Raw genomic sequence first — 19054 nt, forward strand, 5'->3', positions numbered from 1 at the left:
AATTATCCCGAGGGATCTAAGTCCCTCAAATAGAATTGTTTATATCCCGACTAACAAGATTACCAGTCCCTCAGTTGAGAAGTGAGATAGCTTTCTTGTATTTCCCTGAGGGGCCGCAAGGATCTTCGTTATGAAGTCCAACAATGAGATGTTGCCCTGAGGGGCGACAAGGATCTTCATTATGAAGACTAGCAACGAGATATTTCTCTGAAGGGCGACAAGGATCTTCGCTATGAAGTCCAACAACGATATGTTGCCCTGAGGGATATCAAGGATCTTCCCTATGAAGTCCAACAATGAGATGTTGCCCGAGGGACGACAATGATCCTTGCTATGAAGTCCAACATATTAGATGTTTCCCAAGGGGCGGCAAGGATCTTCATTATAAAGTCTAACATATAATATTTCATGAAAGAGCATCCCTGTCAGAAATAAATCACTTAATCATTGTTCCGAGGTACATAGACATGCTCTTTATTAAGGGATTACAAATAATTTCAACTGTAGTATTTAAGATGAAGAAAGATCTAGGTTTCGGGAAAAACAACCCTTCGAGCTCCTATAGCTTGTACGCTTCATGTGGGAGCTTCTGATATATGTTGTATAATCCTTTCCAGATAGGTTGTAGTTTTCCCTACTGTGCCGGTAGAACATCTTCTTTAAGACCATGTCTCCCTCCTGCGTCTCCCTCAGTCTAACCTTGGAGTTATACCTTCTTGCAGCCCTATGTTTGGCAGAGAATTCTCGGACATGGGCAACTTCCCTTACTTCGTCGATCAGCTTTATTGCGCACTTTAAGCGTATCTCGTTCGCCTCATCACTGAACTGGGTTCATCGCCACGAGGGCGTGTCAATCTCTACCAGTAGCATGGTGTCTGCCTCGTAGACCATGTAAAACGAGATTTCCTTGGTAGTAGAATGTTGAGTGGTGGGTACGACCATAATATCTCATGGAGCAGGTCTGCCCACAAGCCTTTGGCGTCGTCGAGTTTCTTTTTGAGTCCCTTATGAATTACCTTGTTTGCCGATTCGCCTTGACCGTTGGCCTAAGGGTGTACAACGAAAACAAATTTAGTTTATACTAACAAATCTTTACAAAAGTCACTGACCAGGGTGCTGGAAAATTAGGTCCCATTGTCGGAGACGATGGCCTCTGGGAGCCCATATATATACATAATATTCTTCCGAAAGAAATGTCACACTCTTTCCACCATAATCTTGGCTACAACTTCTGCTTCACCATTTAGTGACGTAGTCAACTTCCACCATTAGGAATTTCAGTTGACATGGCGCCAAGGAAAACAAACCAAGGATGTTCACGCCCAATTGATAGGAAGTCCAGAGGGAAGTCATCGACTGGAGAAGCTCTACTGGGGCGCGGTGAAGGTCAGGATGTCTCTAATATTAATCACACCTCTTGACAAAGGTAGTGCTATATTACATTATGGTAGGCCAACAATAATCCGCCTTTAACAATTTGTGTGCGATAATTTTCCTACCTACGTGGCTGTTGCAGGCACCTTTGTACACCTCCTCATAAACCAGGATAGTTTCATGCTCTCCCAGACATTACAAAATGGGAGACGCTTTCCCCATTTTCTATAGTTTTCCCGATAGTAAGGTGTACTTAGAATCCTATTTCAGATCCCCCTTGCATCTCCCCCGTCTAGTGGTAGTTCGCCAGTATGCAGGTAGCGAAGTATGGGCGACATCCAACTAGATTCAGGCATAAATTCAAGGGAGTATATCTCTCCGGCCTCTGTGTTGCGGGAGGAGAGTGTATTCGGGAAAACTATTCTATTTAATCTCTTCATTTTTTACGTAGCTAGCTTGTATAGGAGGTCCGCCCTGAAGTTTTGCTCACGGGGAACATGCTATATCTCAAAGAAGGAGAAGCGAAAAGATAGACTTTGTACCTTTTGCAGGTACCTAATCACCTGAGGTTCCTTGGCTTGGTACTGCCCAAAGACATAGTTGACGATAAATTTGGAATTAGTTTTGGCCTTCTACTTGGAGGCTCCTATTTATAAGGCGAGGATCATTATGGCGATGAGAGCCTCGTGCTCCGCCTAGTTATTGTTAGCGGTGAACTCGACTTTTAAAGCTTGCTCGATGAGTATGACGCCAATTCCTTCTAGGATTATTCCAACATCGTCCCCTTTTATGTTGGAGGCACCATCTATAGATAGCACTCACTCTGTGGACGTCTCTTCATCTACAGGAGAGCTGAGTTCTTCCACGAAATTTGTCAGAACTCGTGGTTTGATACTTCCCCTCAAAACATATTAAATGTCGTACTCTGAGAGTTGTTCCACCCATGTTACCATTCTTCCCGCTAGATCGGGATTTTTCAAGACTTGTTGGACAAGATAGTTGGTTTTTACCAGGATTTTCTGATCTTGAAAGTATAGTCTCGGTTTCCTCGCCGCAACGACGACGACTAGCGCCAGCTTCTCGATCTTTTGAAAGTGTGCCTTAGTGCCTCTAAACACTTTGCTTACAAAATACACAAGTTTCTCTGCCCTATCGATTTCTTGGACGAGGAGTCGTGGACTGAGCTTATCGCCTGATTAGTAATCGAGAGGTAGAGCGACAAAGGCGACCCCTCTCTCGGGTGAGTCAGGACGAGGGTGATGTGAGAACAACAAAGACACACATGCCGAATCACTATGTGAAAAATTATTCGTCATGACCTCCAGGGTGCCCATTATCTCGACCATAGCGCCATCATAAACCACTTTCTTAGGGTCCAACTATGATTGGGAAACCTGAGTATCTGGACACAACAACTCCACTTGATCAGCCGCATCTTTGAAGATTGCGAAGACGGTATTAAGACCCCTAATCGATAAAATATCAATTCTCTTATTCATTTACGCATCTTTGAAGATTGCAAAGACGTCTTAAGACCCCTGATAAATAAAATCACCCATTTTCTTATTCATTTCCTCCAATTATTGTCTATGACTCCTACTTCAGCAATTATTGTCTACGACTTTAACTATTTCCTTCAATTATCGTCTAAAATAATTGTCTATGACTTCTACTTCAGCAAATATTGGATCCATTATTTTTGGCTTATTTGAAAAGGATATGTAGATCCTACAATAGAATGAGTAGCACAATGGCTTTATTCTTTTGCATGGTTAAATAATGAAAGTAGTTTAGATATCATTTGGAGTTAAAAGGTAGTGCACTGACAGTGTAAAATAATTTTACACTATCATCCAATAGAAAATCATAAATGTGCCATGTCATTAAGTTTTTTTTAAATAAAAAAATAATTTAATTGGATACATGGGTGATGATTGGTTGACAGTGTAAAAATATTTTACACTGTCAGTGCATCACCCCTTTTCTCTATTATTTGTCCAAAAGTTTATTATTATCTTCAGAAATCATGTCTCTTCAATAATATAACAAAACAACAGTTCGGCTAAAAAAATAATTATTAAAAGTTTTTTTTTTTTTTTGAGTTATCTCCATTCAATGAAAATGGTTTGATAATTGGTTGCATTCTCTACAAATACAAAAATTGTATTTCTTCTCTTCAATGTATGCATTTTTTCCAAATTGTTATGGTGAAGAATGTGACATGTATTTTATACTGCGTATGTTTTAAATTTTTTCAATTAACAACAACTATTATTGTTAAATTAGAAGTTTAGCTTCCTCGCATTTTTTCGGCTAATAATTCATCATAGTGAAGATAGAATTGGTCTCATTAGATTAGTCGGTCTCAAGATCGGACACAATTTTTTTTAAATAAATGACATATTGAGGGGTTACTCTATTTGATATGTGAATATTCGACAAATAATATGAGATAAATGAGGTATTAAAATACGAAATAAAAAGGACAATGATCAATGATACTGTCAACAGATCAATTCTTTTGATGATTTAACTAAAAAAGATTAATTTCTTAAAGCATACTAGCATGATCCTGCCAAAGATCAACATAAACTAAATGTTGATAACAAAATCACCAGTTTCACAACTCCTTCTAGCTATACAGTATGTAACAAAATATCATCCTTCTATGTAGCATCAACATATTCATTGCATAACATAGATTTCTATACAAAAACTCTCCTAGGAACTTCAGCATTGTACCATTCTTCTATGGTGTTCTGTCAAACAAAGTCTACAATTAGTTGGTGTCGGCCGTTGTTGCGAAGATTGGTTGTAACTTGACTCCAGTGGCTGTAGCAATCTTTGAGTGACTTGTGTCACATCTGGAGCCTAATGAGAATAGTCAGCAGAAGAAGCAATAGCAATATTTGAGTTTCTTGTGTCGCATCCGGAGCATAATGAGAATAGTCAGCAGAAGAAGCAACTCTTCCATGTATTTCTGTCACATTGTTTGAGATTGTATTGTTTCCATTTCTTAAATCAAATTCCGACCTTAATGGTTCATTCCTTTTTGGAAAGAGACTTGTGTGAGGGTAATGATCGAGTTGATCTGATTTCGGAAAGTGACTTGTCTGAGGGTAGTAATCGAGCTGATTCGGTTTTTGAACGAGACTTGCTCGAGGCTGATAACTGAGATCAACTGGAGCTGGAAATAGCTCCATGTTCTGAATCTCTTGAAATGAAAGATTTGTTGTCATCTGCTGTCTAGAAACCTCCATATGATTTCTCCTCAAATGGTCTTTCATACTTCTAGGATTGTATATAAACTTGAAAGTGCTGCACTTACCAAGAGGAAACGGATCATCACATCGATAGCTATCACCTCGCTTATTGTTATAACCTGGATAATCTTCCTGCTTGAAATCAGCACACTCGCTCATTATCAAAAAGCTTTGCTCGGCGAGCTCTTCTATCTTCCAGGTATCAAAAGGAGGAGTAGTTTTGTGATTGACATGAACTTCACCATTTTCCCTAAGCATGTGACTTGCATTCTTGAAGAAACCAGACACAAGATTCCTATGCATCCTAAAAATTCACAAGAAAACACAAATCACATGGTATTGTTAATATAAGTTTCGTTCTAAAAGCCTTTATGTGTTTGTACTCAAGACATTATTAATCAATAAACTGAATTCTACTAGAAAACTCACTTGATCATCTTCAAGTTATCTTCCTTCCCGTAAAAGCCAGCATGAGGAAAGTTGAATATTATGCGATCAAACCTTCGCATTTTTAAATCGGGATGAAATTTCATTGCTGTAGCATCAACTCCATCTAACAAGCATGCTCCCAGCTTCTGCAATGCTTCTAGATTTGACTTAGCATTCTTGTACTTCTTGATAACCTCGTCTACACGAACAGAAGAGCATTGATGACAAAACCAATACCAAAGCATTTCAATTTTTTAACACAAGTCTATGAATTTTCTAAGCAAGTATCATTTTGACTTTCATATTTACAATACAATCATGCACCTTCAAAACTAGATGACATTAGATTTGAATAATAAACAAGTAAAACAAGTACTGCAAAAAATAAAATAAGCTATTAATCAAAGATTTAAAGAAGGAAAAACAATACAAATTAATTGACACACACTACTTCTCAAAGCAATTAAAAGACATCATCAATGCATGATGCATCACACAGGCACTCCCCTAAATTATGAACAATAGGAAAATGATTACAAGCTACTTGAGAGAAGCTCGTTCCTAGAAGTTTTAAACTCTCTAGCAACGACACTTCTTAGAAAAAGTGTGACCATGTCACTTTCGGTGACACACTTCTGATTATGTTTAATTTATTGTTTTTTTCAAATTATTATTGCTATTGACATGTACTTGTTGATGTTGTGTTTTCGGTGTCAGCGTTTCATAGGTTTTAAAACAATATAAAAGACCAAAAGTAATCCCATTGACTAGTCTCAAACTCAATAGACTCATAAACAACCAAGTAAAAATACATCAGAAACAAGGCGTCCTCACAGGTAATAATTTGAGAAAATGAATAAATTAAATGGAATCAAAAGTGTTAGTGTCCGATTACGAATACCGGCATGGACACAGATACTATATTGCTCATTAAACATCAAGTAAAAACAACCATGAGCACGTACCATTCAATGGTAAAGCATAAACCCTAAATCTACACAATGATGTTACAAACAAGAATTAAGCAGTATAAATGTGGTTTAGAAGAGAGAGTTTGAGAGAGAATAAACCATTGGTGTCGAGAGAAGTAGCAACAATGTTATCGGCAGAACCAAATGCTTTAGCGAGGGAAAGTGAGAATGAGAAATCGCCATCACCAACCAAAAGTATTTGGTGATCACTACAGTAATGTGTCATCCATTTCGGAAACTCTCTTTCATCTTCTTCTTCTTCTCTTTCCCACCATTCTTTCATCCATTGTTTCTTGCAAACCCTTTTCTTTGATTTTCGCGGTCTTTTCATTTTCCTTCACGTTTCACCACCTGGTTGTTTAGAATGCGTCTTTATATAGCAAGCTTTGCGTGCGCTAACATTTGAAGAATTTACCGTTGTGTCTTTGTTATTGATCATCATTTTCAAATTGTATTTAAAATGCATTAATTACTTATACTTTGATTTTGATATAAAAAGTAGAGAAATGCTAAACTAATCCAATATTTATTTATAAAAAGTAAATTTATGGTTAAAATCACTATTTTAAAAATCGGACCAGACATCAAACCGGTGAGGGTACTCGGTCATTGGTTTATTGGTCGAACCACTGGGTCACTGGTCGAACCGCATGACTAAATTGGGTTAAACCGGATAACTCGGTTGAATAGACCGGTCATTACAACAAAATTATTATAGGTATAAAACTTGTCGAACCAGATGATTCAGTCTCTACAAAATATAACTATCATTTAAATATTTTGAAAATATCATTATAAATAAATTCACAGGTTCATAATTTAAATTCAAATTTTAAACATAGGTATCACACATAATAAAATAGTACAAAATTACAAAGTATAATTACAAACAAAGTTCAATCGCAACATAATCTAATTGAATAATTTATAACAAAATAATTCCATTGTCTACTAAATTTAATTTCAAAAAAGAAAAAATTATTTCATTGTTGGGATCTCCTTCTTCAATATCAAAATCATCGGTAACAAAATCAACCGCATCTACAACATTTTTTATTTCATTTATTTTTTATTTTAATTTTTCATTAAAATAATCAAAACGACATCGTTTTAATTTTTTAAAATAAAAAAATTTAAAAAATGCATTTGAACCGCCGGTTCTCCCAATTTTAGCGGTTTACACGGGTTCAATGACATATCTGATTCAGCTATTGAACCAGACCGATTACCTGACCGATTCCTGGTTCGACCGGTCCGATCAGCCGGTCCGATCCGGTTTTTAAAACACTGGTTAAAACTAAAACAAATACACTAATTTTTTTGTTGGGAAGAATATTATCTTCTAAATGGTTGTGATGATGTCCCGTTAAGCCAACTCAATTGATAGTTGTGCATAGACATCTGATTTATAACGCGGGTTTGAACCCGCGATGTGCTACTTTAAAAATGGTGAGTTTTAGTTATTAGGCTATTTAAACAAAAAAAAGTGGTTGTAATGGTGATGCCAATGATGGACTCCTTCATGACAATCTTTCAATCGATTGGAACAATTTTAAAATATACCCAAAGTGATTAGAACAATTTCTTAATGAGGTGTAACGGCCAAATATCTTTCTTTTTTGCTTTTTGAGCTTGATAATTGATTAGTTTAGGGTTACCAATCGATTGGTACGTATTTTCAATTGATTGGCAAGTCATAAAAAGCATTAAAATCATTTCCTTCTTTGTGTCAACCTCTAGCCTATAAACAAAGGCCCCTTTCCACTCTTTTTCCTTGGGGACTAGACGGGACTAGGGAAGTTGTTGATTGCCTGCTTTTTAAGAAATTATAACCTGACTTCTCACATATACGGTTATAGGCTAGGTACATGTCATAATCCATGTTTCCCTTCAAGGCATACCTCATAAAATGCGGGGGTTATGCTTAGGCTACGAGTTCTAGGGAGGGATCCTGATGAATACATGTCCTGTGTCGCCTCATTTGTGTATTTTACGAATATATCACCAAACCTTTCCACCTCAAGGTGGAGATATTTATAGAAAATCCCTAGGTATGAATCTCAAGCTCCCATGAAATAACAATCGCCTCTAGGAGTGTGGGAATGAGTTAATTGATTCCTTATCGTTTAGGAGAATGAGTGTTTCCCCTTTTTGACTCTCTTTTCACACCATTGGGGACTGGGACACATTGCTCTTGTGTTCTTTTGAATCGGGCGAGTCATCTGGGGAATGAGTGATATAACTCGACAATGGGAGCCTACCCCAATAAATGAGTGTCTAGGAGACTGATTAGAGTGACAAGTTACATCAGTTCCCCTTAGTGGTCCTTATGCGCCACCTTTTTGGTGGCTTTTACAAATATATTATTTAAAATACTCTACCTTATTTTTGGTCACCTTAAGAATCTATTTTGCTTTAGTCGAAGACATATGTCGGCTCTCACTTTCAATTTATATATTTTTAACCTTGAGAGCCAAAGTTGACACTTCTTTTTTGGCCCTCCCCGACTCCAACCACAACTTGTCCTCCTCAAAGGAAAATTCTCCATGAGTTGGGAACATTGTAAAGTTTAAAGAAAATGGTATGGCCACGTAATGGATACACTCGACCATAGACCTATGATGGCTTCAAGGACCGAGATCAATCACTCTGATGACTTCAGACTCAAACATCAAGGCCTAAAGATGATCAATGGATGATGGTAGAGTGACACCCACACCAAGAATAATTTTTACTTCCAAAGCGGACGAAACAACCTCTTCCTCTAAAAAGGAAACCTTATTTTTTATTGGATTGCATTGTATCGACATCAAAACCATCTACATTGTATTTATGGGAAGGTATTCCCTAAGAAGAACCGATAAATTTTGTAAAAGGTTGAAGCGTATGAGAGGTAAATCTCCGCTTTTTGAATTTCTTCATGAATTTTTCTGAAGATATCTCACCTGCACAAAAAAAAAAGTTAGTAGGAGATATAAATGAAAAATAAATACAAGATGATAAAACAAACGAAGTATGACATTCACTTCAATAAGATCAGTAGTCAAGGCCAAGGTTTAGATATCAATGTAACAATTATTATTATTATTATTTTGTTTCCATTAGTCTTTTTGTCTACAAAGGCCATTTTGTTAAACCTACAGACAAATTTTTGGATATGGACCACATAATCTTTTTTCTAATATTCCAGATTCTCATTATCTCACATGATTCCCTTACAATCTTTGTGAAAGTGATCTAACAACCAATAATGGAGAAACAAGAATGGAATGAGTAAGAAATCCCATCATGGGTCTCCAAGGGAACATCATACTTCTTCATGGGACTCTTAGACCAAGGGTTGAATAATGACGTACATATACTTGAAGTTTCTTAAACAATCCATGAAGGTGTCAATGACCATAGACAACTTGTTTAAAGATAAGAGTCCTTAGAGAAAAAATATTGAAAAAGATATGAATATGTTTTGGTACTTCCAAGTAGTTGCACAAAGCTTGGAAAACCTGGATAAAAGCCCAAATATTAGGGTGTAGTTGAGAGGGAACTACACCTAGATGACATATGATTTCTTCTCAAAGGGAAGACAAATCTTCATCAATATGGAAACCATTTGGTAGAGGGAATCCCTAGATATTTTGTATATTTTACATAACACTGTTGGTTCTCTATTTCTGGATCCACAATCAACCTGACCACCCACCATCTCACTTGGCGTGAAAGGGTAAAATAACATATTCTCCCCCTTTTCTACTAAATTTAGAGATTTGATTAAAAGAATAATCCCTAAGATTTTCCCAACTACATTAATTTCATTTCTATCATCCCTTAAATTTGGGGGACAAAGCAACATCTAGGATGGCGCCACCATCCACACAGGCAATAACAACCAATAAAATTACTAATTTAGAACACCAATAGGGAACAAATGGCGCATAAGGTGCAAAGATCAAAATAATACATGAAATTTATAAATACAAAAACATCTATAATCAGAGATCATAGAAAAGAAAACTTACGTGTAAGAGAAGAAACAAAAAATAAGGAGTAGGAGGAAGCAATAGTTAGCTTTACAATTGAGTTCTGGTGAAACAAAAACTAAATATGTTCGCAATAATGCTTTAAAAAAGAAGCCCAAGAGCAAAAAATATGAGGTATAAGAGACCTTAAGAAAGGAAGAATGGTAAATAGTGATTACCCCTTATTTTATACATAACCCTAGTTGATCTAAAAAGCACACACATATTAAAATCCTAAAATTCAAAACCTTGGATCGAAGAGGCCGAGAACATACCCATAGATGGGATTTGTGTAAGTTGAGAGTGTAGTTCTATGTTTGATAAGTTTTGATGATTAACTCTACCAGATCAAATATGCTAAACATTATCAAGGAAAAAACCTAAATAAAAAAGCGTGATATAATCCCAAGCTTCAAGTGCCTTTATATTATTAAGATCGTATTGTAAATATTGTTTAGCTCGATATATATATATATATATATATATATATATATATATATATATATATATATATATATATATATATATATATATATATATATATATATATATATATATATATATATTCTAAAAATTTCTTTAAAAAACTCTTTTCAAAAGCCAAAAATTAGGTTTTCACTTGCATAATCGATTATAGTGTGTACATAATCGATTATGAAATATATCTCCACCTATAATCGATTATGGATATAGTTTAAATCAATTATGAAGTGCATCTCATTGAATAATTGATAATGGGTTAAGCATAATCGATTATGGTATGAATCTAGACAAAAGTTTCTTAAAATTTCTTAGCATAATTGATTATAGCTATGTCATAATCGATTATGAACCAATTTTGATAATTTTCCATTATTTTGTTTTCTATGAAACTTTATGACAAATAAAATATATAAAGAGCACTAATGGTCATTTGAAAATCACACCACCAATCTGAAAACCTTTCAAAAAGTTTTCTATTATTCTCTAACTCTATTTTAGAAATTTTATACACTTCATATATATATATATATATATATATATATATATATATATATATATATATATATATATATATATATATATATATATATATATATATATATATATATATATATATAGTTTTGAGAGAGAAACAATTATCTATAATATGTTTGTAACCTCTCTTGTTATTTTGATTGTATTGTTCTCTTAAACTTGTCAAGTATAAAGGTTGCAAGTTAAACTTGTGATAAAATTTCGGTGTAAATGTTGCGAGTTGAACCTATGTTAAAAACTTGGTGTAAATTAAAGGATGCAATTTGAACATGTATAAAGCTTGGTTGATATTGAAAAATCTCAACGTGTTATCCTTGGGGATTGGACGTAGACCTTATAGTTTTGGGTTGAAGCAGGATAAATTATTTTATCCCTAAACTCTTTTATTTATTTTGATTTTTATTTATCATATTTTTCTTATTCAACCTTTTGCGTAAAACTTGTTTTGAAAATATATTATTTCTATATGCTTTCTAAAATAATTAAATCACAATTCACTTTCATCTTATGCCTGAAGTTGTTTGTTCAACAAGTGACATTTAGGCCTATCTTTCAATAGTGAATGATATGCTTGTAAGACATATTATTTTACACACAAGAGGGGGACGGGGGTGAATTATGTGTTTCAGAAAAACTTTGTGGATCAAAATCAGAGTTTGAATACATTATTAGAAAAGGTTTATAAATACGCATCGGAAAATAAAATTATAGAATATAAATTGAAAAAATAAAGAGTTAAAGGGATATGAGAAGAACACCGGGAATTCTATAGGCTCAGTAAAAAATGACTTAGCCCTATCCCTAATAATTGATCTTGAGAGTATAAAATTAAACTAAGAGCTTTTAGTAGGTATAATTCACAAATCTCTTATACAAGGAAAATGAAGTTTATGGCTAACATCCAACCAAACCATATACTGGAGAGTGAAGCGGCGAATCTTCCTTCCAAATGATGGATCGAAGCGGTTAGTCCTCTTTCCATAAGAATCTTAGAGTGGTTAGTTTTCAAGCTTCTAAAAAAACCTTGAGAGCTTTTAACACCGAGATGAGCTCTCGAACCTATACCTTGGTTTTATACTGGGCTAACCAATAACCTGTAAGATTTTACCACTAGACTAATCTCGAACCGAAACAAGCTTTTAAAATCAGGCTAAACTTTAACCTAAACTTGGTTTTATCGCGGACTAACCAAGAACCTATGAGATTTTACCACGGGATGATATCGAACTCAAACAAATAATCCTTAAGTGGATAAAATGTTTAACCAAAGTATAAATAAAGCTTCCTTGGTGAACTTACAAAACTACCCTTCCAAAATTACACTTTCCTCACTCACAAAAGACTAACCATACACCGAAGAGTGAAGCGGCGGATCTTCCTTCCAAACGATGGATCAAAGCGGTTAGTCCTCTTTCCACAAGAATCTTGGAGAGGTTAGTTTTCAAGCTTCTAAAAAAACCTTGAGAGCTTTTAACACCAGGATGAGCTCTCGAACCTATACCTCGGTTTTTACTGGGCTAACCAATAATCTGTAAGATTTTACCACTAGACTGATCTCGAACCGAAACAAGCTTTTAAATCAGGCTAAACTTTAACCTAAACTTGGTTTTATCACGGACTAACCATGAACTTATGATATTTTACCACGGGATGATCTCGAACCTAAACAAAAGACTTGATCACACAAATCCCAAACCTAAGCTTTTTACGGATTTAACTTCGAACTTAAACAAATAATCCTTAAGTGGATAAAATGTTCAACCAGGTATAAATAAAGCTTCCTTGGTGAGCTTACAAAATTACCCTTACAGAATTACACTTTCCTCACTCACAAAAGAACTTTATCAAAAAGCACTCCGACTAAACTTTTAGTGTAAAAAGTAAACAAAAAGAATTTTGAGAGAGAGACAGAGAGGTGAGAAGTGAAAAACCAGGTTTTTGGATATGAAAAAGAATGGAAAGGAACCTCTATAATTTATAGGCCAGAGGTTGACGCAAAAAGGGAAATGATTTTAATGCTTTTTATGACTTTCCAATCGATTGGAAATATGTACCAATCGATTGCTAACCCTAAACTAATCGATTATCAAGCTCAAACAAAAATGAAAAAGATATTTATTCGTTACACATCATTAAGAAGTTATCCTAATCGCTTAAGGCATTATTGTTGAATTATTCCAATCAATTGGTAAAGAAAAAAAATTCTTCCAAAGCTTTTCTGACAGCTCCTAACTCATCTGGCATGACTTCAAGTCATTTTTGAAAAAAGTTTACTTGAGAAAATAAGTTTGAAAACAAGTTTATGAGTGTGTAATTTAGCCATGTACTTTTACGATAATGCCCTTATGCTTTATAATATGTTCACTCAAGCGTGTTGAGGCATGCAATCACATACTTCAGTATATTACAAGATTTGTCAAATGTTTTCTTTATAGACACTTGCTTGAGTTTATTTGAGATGATGCTTGAGTTAGATTATATTTGGTTTCCATCATCAGAGAGTCAAATCTATCAAACCCTAATTATTTGGTTTGCATCTTTAACCGCTATAACCACTTATGTTTAACTTGTCATTAATTGTCATATTAAACATTAGTTGTTATAAAAAAAAAAATCCTAAGCCTCACTCACAAGTATATCTTCTGTCAGATTCAACAAACAACATTGTCATCTAGGAGTCCATCTCTACTAAGCCGAACATCAAAGTATTTACAAGTTCTCTGTATGAAATTCATCTTTTTAAAAGTGAACAAATGAGATCTATCAGAGATCGAACATACACCCTCACACTTGATGTCTCTACAATACTATCAAATTGATGTCTCTACAATACTATCAAATGAGCTACTTAACAGAGATTAACATTTCTCTATTTTTTATATCCAAATTATATAGTTTTTTTTATAAGCATATCAAATTATTATAAAGTAATCACTACATTTTAAACTCAATTTGAAAATGATGATAATGATAAAACACAACGGTAAAATCTCTAAATGCCAAGCACACAAACTTGCTATATAAAGACACATTCGAAACAACAAGGTGGTGAAATGTGAAGGCTCTTTGACTTCCATTTGAACATCAAAAAGGAACATGAAAAGAGCAGGAAAATCAAAGAAAAGGGTTTGCAAGAAACAATGGATGAAAAGAGAAGAAGAAGATGAAAGAGAGTTTCCGAAATGGATGACACATTACTGTAGTGATCACCAAATACTTTTGGTTGGTGATGGCGATTTCTCATTCTCCCTTTCCCTCGCTAAAGCATTTGGTTCTGCCGATAACATTGTTGCTACTTCTCTCGACACCAATGGTTTATTCTCTCACAAACTCTCTCTTCTAAACCCCATTTATACTTCTTATTAACACGTGTTTGTAACATCAGAGTGTAGATTTAGGGTTTATGCTTTATCTTTGAATGTTGTGTCAATGTGATTTACTTTTGTCTTTTTATTGTTTTAAAACCATTAGGAATGAGCTTCTATCAAATTTGTACCTTTTCCTTGTTTGTTTATAGCTTTTAATCATTTTCCTTAAGCATTATGTAGCACCGACATCTCGGAAAAAATATGTGTCGAACCGATACAAAAGGTATGTCAGTGTCAGTGTCCTAAACAAACACATACACTTTCATTGATTCATTTTATGATAGTATTTACTGATGTTGACGTGTCAGTGCCGTGTTTATTTTATTGTTTGTAGTACTTTTTGGGTTATTTATTATTCATATCTAATGTCATCTAGGTTTGAAGGTGCGTGATTATTATAGTTGCTTGTATTGCAAATATGAAAGTCAAAATCTTGTTTACAAAATTCATAGATTTGTGTTCAAAATTGAAATGCTTTGGCGTTGGTTTTGTAATCAATGCTCTTTTGTTCGTGTAGCCGAGGTTACCAAGAAGTACAAGAATGCAAAGTCAAATCTAGAAGAATTGCAGAAGCTGGGAGCATACTTGTTACATGGAGTTGATGCTACAAAAATGAAATTTCATCCAGATTTAAAAATGCGAAGGTTTGATCGCATAATATTCAACTTTCCTCATGCAGGCTTTTACGGGAAGGAAGATAACTCAATGATGATCAAGTGAGTTTTCTAATTAGTAATGTCTCGAGTACAAAAACACATAAAACTGGAAATGAATCTGTTTGTGAATGATAATATAAATCTACCTTTTTTGTTATGCACGAGTTTATACGGAATTGTAAGTTTGAATTTTCGGATATGTTTTAATAGTTATCATACAATTAAGGCTTTTAGAATGAAACTTTTTCTAACAATACTATGTGATTTGTGTTTTCCTGTGAATTTTTAGGATGCATATGGATCTTGTGTTTGGATTCTTCAAGAACGCAACTCACATGCTTAGGATCAATGGTGAAGTTCATGTCAATCACAAAACTACTCCTCCTTTTGATACCTGGAACATAGAGAAGCTCGCCGAGCAAAGCTTTCTGATGATGATCGAGTGTGCTGATTTCAAGCAAGAAGATTATCCAGGTTATAACAATAAGAGAGGTCATAGATCTCGATGTGATGACCCGTTTCCTCTTGGTAAGTGCAGTACTTTTAAGTTTGTATACAATCCTAGAAGTATGAAAGACCTTTTGAGGAGAAATCATGTGGAGGTTTCGAGACAGCAAGAGATTCAGAACATGGAGCGATTTCCAGCTGCAGTTTATCTCAATTATCATCCTCAAACAGGTTTCGTTCAAAAACCGAATCAACTCGATTACTACCCTCAGACAAGTCACTTTCCAAAAACAGATCAACTCGATCATGATCCTCAGACAAGTCACTTTCCAAAAGCAGATCAACGCAATCATCATCCTCAAAGAGTTGCTTCTTCTGCTGACCATTATCGTTATGCTCGCGATACGACACATGACACTCAAAGATTGCTATACCCACCAATGGAGTCAAGTTACAACCAATTTTCGCAACTGTGGCAGATACCAACTAATTGTAGACTTGGTTTGACAGAACACCATAGAAGAACAATGGATGTTAGAATGGATGGCTACCGCCAATATCAACAAGTCTTTGAAAGAAGCTCAGCATATTTGGAAGAAGAACTTAATAGAAATGCTGAGAGGCCAGGTAACTGTTATGATATAGCAAGGCATGAGTTGGAGAGGTACAATGCTGAAGTTTGTAGGAGAAATCTATGTTATGCAATGAGTATGTAGATGCTACATAGAAGGATGATATTTTGTTACATACTACAGCTAGCTATATGGAGTTGTGAAACTGGTGATTTTGTTAGCAACATTCAGTTTGTGCAGGATGCTTGCATGAATGCTATAAGAAATTAATCTTTATAGCCTTTATTTATCATTAAGTTGACATGTTCACTTGTCATTATAGCTTTTATTTTCTTTTTTGATACTCCATTTGTTTCATATTATTTGTCATACATGTGTCAAATGGAGTAACACCTCTCCATTTCCATGTATTTAATTAAACATCATTGATCATACTGTTTTCAAGTACTAGTATATCATACATGCAACACTTCTTCACCCTAATTGTCTTACAAACAATTGCACACATTGAAGAGAACAAATACAGTTTTTTTCTATTTGTAGAGAACAGAACCAATTTTGAATTGAGCCATTTTTTTTTTTATATCTTTGAATCAAACTATTTGCATTGAATGGAGTGAAATCATAAAAATATTAAACTCTTATAATAACTATTGTTTTGTTATAATATTGAAGAGACGTGATTTTTGAAAATAATAAACTTTTCATTGAAGAGTAAAGCCATTGTGCTGCACATTCTATTATAAGATTTTGATTTCCTTTTCACATGAACCAAAAATAATGGATCCAATAGTGGCTGAAGTTGAAGTCATTGGCAAATATTTTAGAGACAGAAGTTTTAATATAATTACATTTTTTGTATAGGAATCAAACCATTTTCATTGAATTGAGTGCACTCATAAAAAAAGCCACTGCTCTACACTTATTCCTTTTCTCATGAGCCAGAAACAAGAGATATGCGTTTTAGTGAAATATGTTCGTACCGAAACATTGACATCAATAAGTCAGGATGGCCGAGTGGTCTAAGGCGCCAGACTCAAGTTCTGGTTCTCGTGAGAGAGCGTGGGTTCAAATCCCACTTCTGACATATTTTCATTTTTTTCTCATATTTTTTACCAACTGTGCTACTTTCTTAACACTTTGTTGACTTTTGGCCTTTTGCCTAATATTATAGCACGATCGTCGCAATACTCTCCATCTCTTCCTCGATAAGTCTTCTCGTGAAGCTCTTGCATTAATGGAGTTCTTCTCTTAGCCATAGTCTAATACACATAGAACTCCAATAAAAATATAACACAATTAAAAATATAATTTAAAAATAATAGTGAGATGAAAATATATTACCATCCGTTCAGCATGATCAGCAATACTAATGCTTCAGACTCTATGATTAGAGGCTCCCCTTTCTGATGCTTTACGTTGCCTTGCTTTTTCAAATTTTTTCTTAAACCCATCTGGTTTCCAATAAACAAGCATTTCTTTAAACACATTTTCGCCCATCCATAGATGCTTGATCCCTCTTTCTTCATATCCAAGCCTGGCACGCCTAAGCATATCTGAAAGTCGTGCTGATGCTCTTTTCCTAAAATTAATCTCAACCAACTCATCATCTAGTGTGTGCCATACACACTTCTCTTGCAATATAGAAATTAAAACAAGAAAATATTATACCCGAAATTTGTCGAACCAACGTTTATACAACTCACGATCCTCCTTCACAAGTTGTCCGAAAGTCTTCCAAGATGCTTTATACAACTCTTGGATAACTCCCTTTATGCTAACTGCACCAGGCCTACTTGGCACAAAACTAAAAACCAAAATTTGAATAAGTATTAATTAATTGTAAAAAAATGGAACCAAGTGCATATGCTTAATAATATGTAATAAAAGCTTCATTAATACCAAGTCTAAATAGATCACAAATTACGATGACTGGTTCTGGGACGAAGAAGCGAAATCGCGGGTGGCCGCCAAAAACTCTGGTGCCGTTGATTCCGGTGACTCAACCTTCCTTGTCATCTCCGACGAAACTGACGACGAATGGAACCGATGCAGATTCTGAAACTCACTCTGTGGATACTGAAATTGTGGAGAAGCAACCGTCTGAAACCCTAGAGCTGAAGAAACCGACTGAAACGAACTTGAAGAAGGATAATGCGGTGATTGATCGTAAGCTATGGGTAGATGTGTTATCGGAGAATCGTAACCCTGCAAAAGGCTTGGTGATGCGATATGTTGCACCAACGGTTATTGATGGGAAGGTGGAAATTGGAGTTGATGCAGCAGATGCAGATCGAGAAATTCAATTCTGGAAGACCTCTCTCATCATGTATGTGCTAGGAGAATACTTGAGTATGAATGCAGTTAAAAACTATATGATGAAAACATGGACCTATGTTCAATTGCCTGATGTATTTTACCATGATGAAGGTTACTTCATTCTTAGATTCAAATCTGATGATGATATGGAAGCAGTTATGATGAAAGGGCCTTACACATACAGAGGTGTACCTATGATTTTGAAAGAATGGAGAGCAGGTTTCAATCTCAAGAAGGACATGATGAGAACAATTCCTATATGGATCAAATTTCCAATGCTTCCACTGCATCTATGGGGGAGCTCAAACTTGAGTAAGCTGGCTAGTGCATTTGGTACTCCTATAGTGACAGATGAGTGTACAACTAATAAGCTTAGAGTGTCCTATGCAAAAGTTCTAGTGGAGGTTGACATAACCCAGAAGTTGTTGGAAGAGATTGTAATCAAGGACAAAGAGGGAAATATTGTGATTAAGAAGGCTGAATATGAGTGGCGACCTAAGTTCTGTGATAAGTGCCAAGCAGTGGGACATAACTGTGAAACCAGGAAGCAAAAGAAGCAATGGCAGCCCAAAAGTAAACCTGTTGAAGCTGTGGAACCCCCGGAGGAAAAAGACAAGCCTGC

At 35.1% G+C, this 19054-nt stretch overlaps 2 protein-coding genes and 1 non-coding gene across 3 annotated transcripts; 2 read left to right on the forward strand and 1 right to left on the reverse strand.

Moving 5' to 3' along the window:
• Positions 1-3951: 3951 nt before the first annotated feature.
• On the reverse strand, positions 3952-6290 carry LOC131656484 (heavy metal-associated isoprenylated plant protein 41-like). The gene is made up of 3 exons (XM_058926193.1): positions 6137-6290; positions 5067-5265; positions 3952-4941 (listed from the first exon to the last, which is right to left on the reverse strand). Exons 1-3 carry the CDS (start codon positions 6261-6263, stop codon positions 4233-4235), a joined length of 1035 nt encoding a protein of 344 aa, XP_058782176.1. The 5' UTR covers positions 6264-6290; the 3' UTR covers positions 3952-4232.
• Positions 6291-14166: 7876 nt separating this feature from the next.
• LOC131658720 (heavy metal-associated isoprenylated plant protein 41-like) lies at positions 14167-16528 on the forward strand. Its single transcript, XM_058927986.1, has 3 exons — positions 14167-14383; positions 14956-15154; positions 15384-16528. The coding sequence occupies exons 1-3, from the start codon at positions 14167-14169 to the stop codon at positions 16255-16257; spliced, it is 1290 nt and encodes a 429-aa protein (XP_058783969.1). The 3' UTR covers positions 16258-16528.
• Positions 16529-17116: 588 nt separating this feature from the next.
• TRNAL-CAA (transfer RNA leucine (anticodon CAA)) lies at positions 17117-17200 on the forward strand. Its single transcript has one exon. It is a non-coding gene; the product is annotated as a tRNA-Leu (tRNA).
• The last annotated feature ends 1854 nt before the right edge of the window (positions 17201-19054 follow it).

The sequence above is a fragment of the Vicia villosa genome, linkage group LG3 (genome assembly GCF_029867415.1).
Source record: "Vicia villosa cultivar HV-30 ecotype Madison, WI linkage group LG3, Vvil1.0, whole genome shotgun sequence".
Taxonomy (NCBI): Eukaryota; Viridiplantae; Streptophyta; class Magnoliopsida; order Fabales; family Fabaceae; genus Vicia; species Vicia villosa.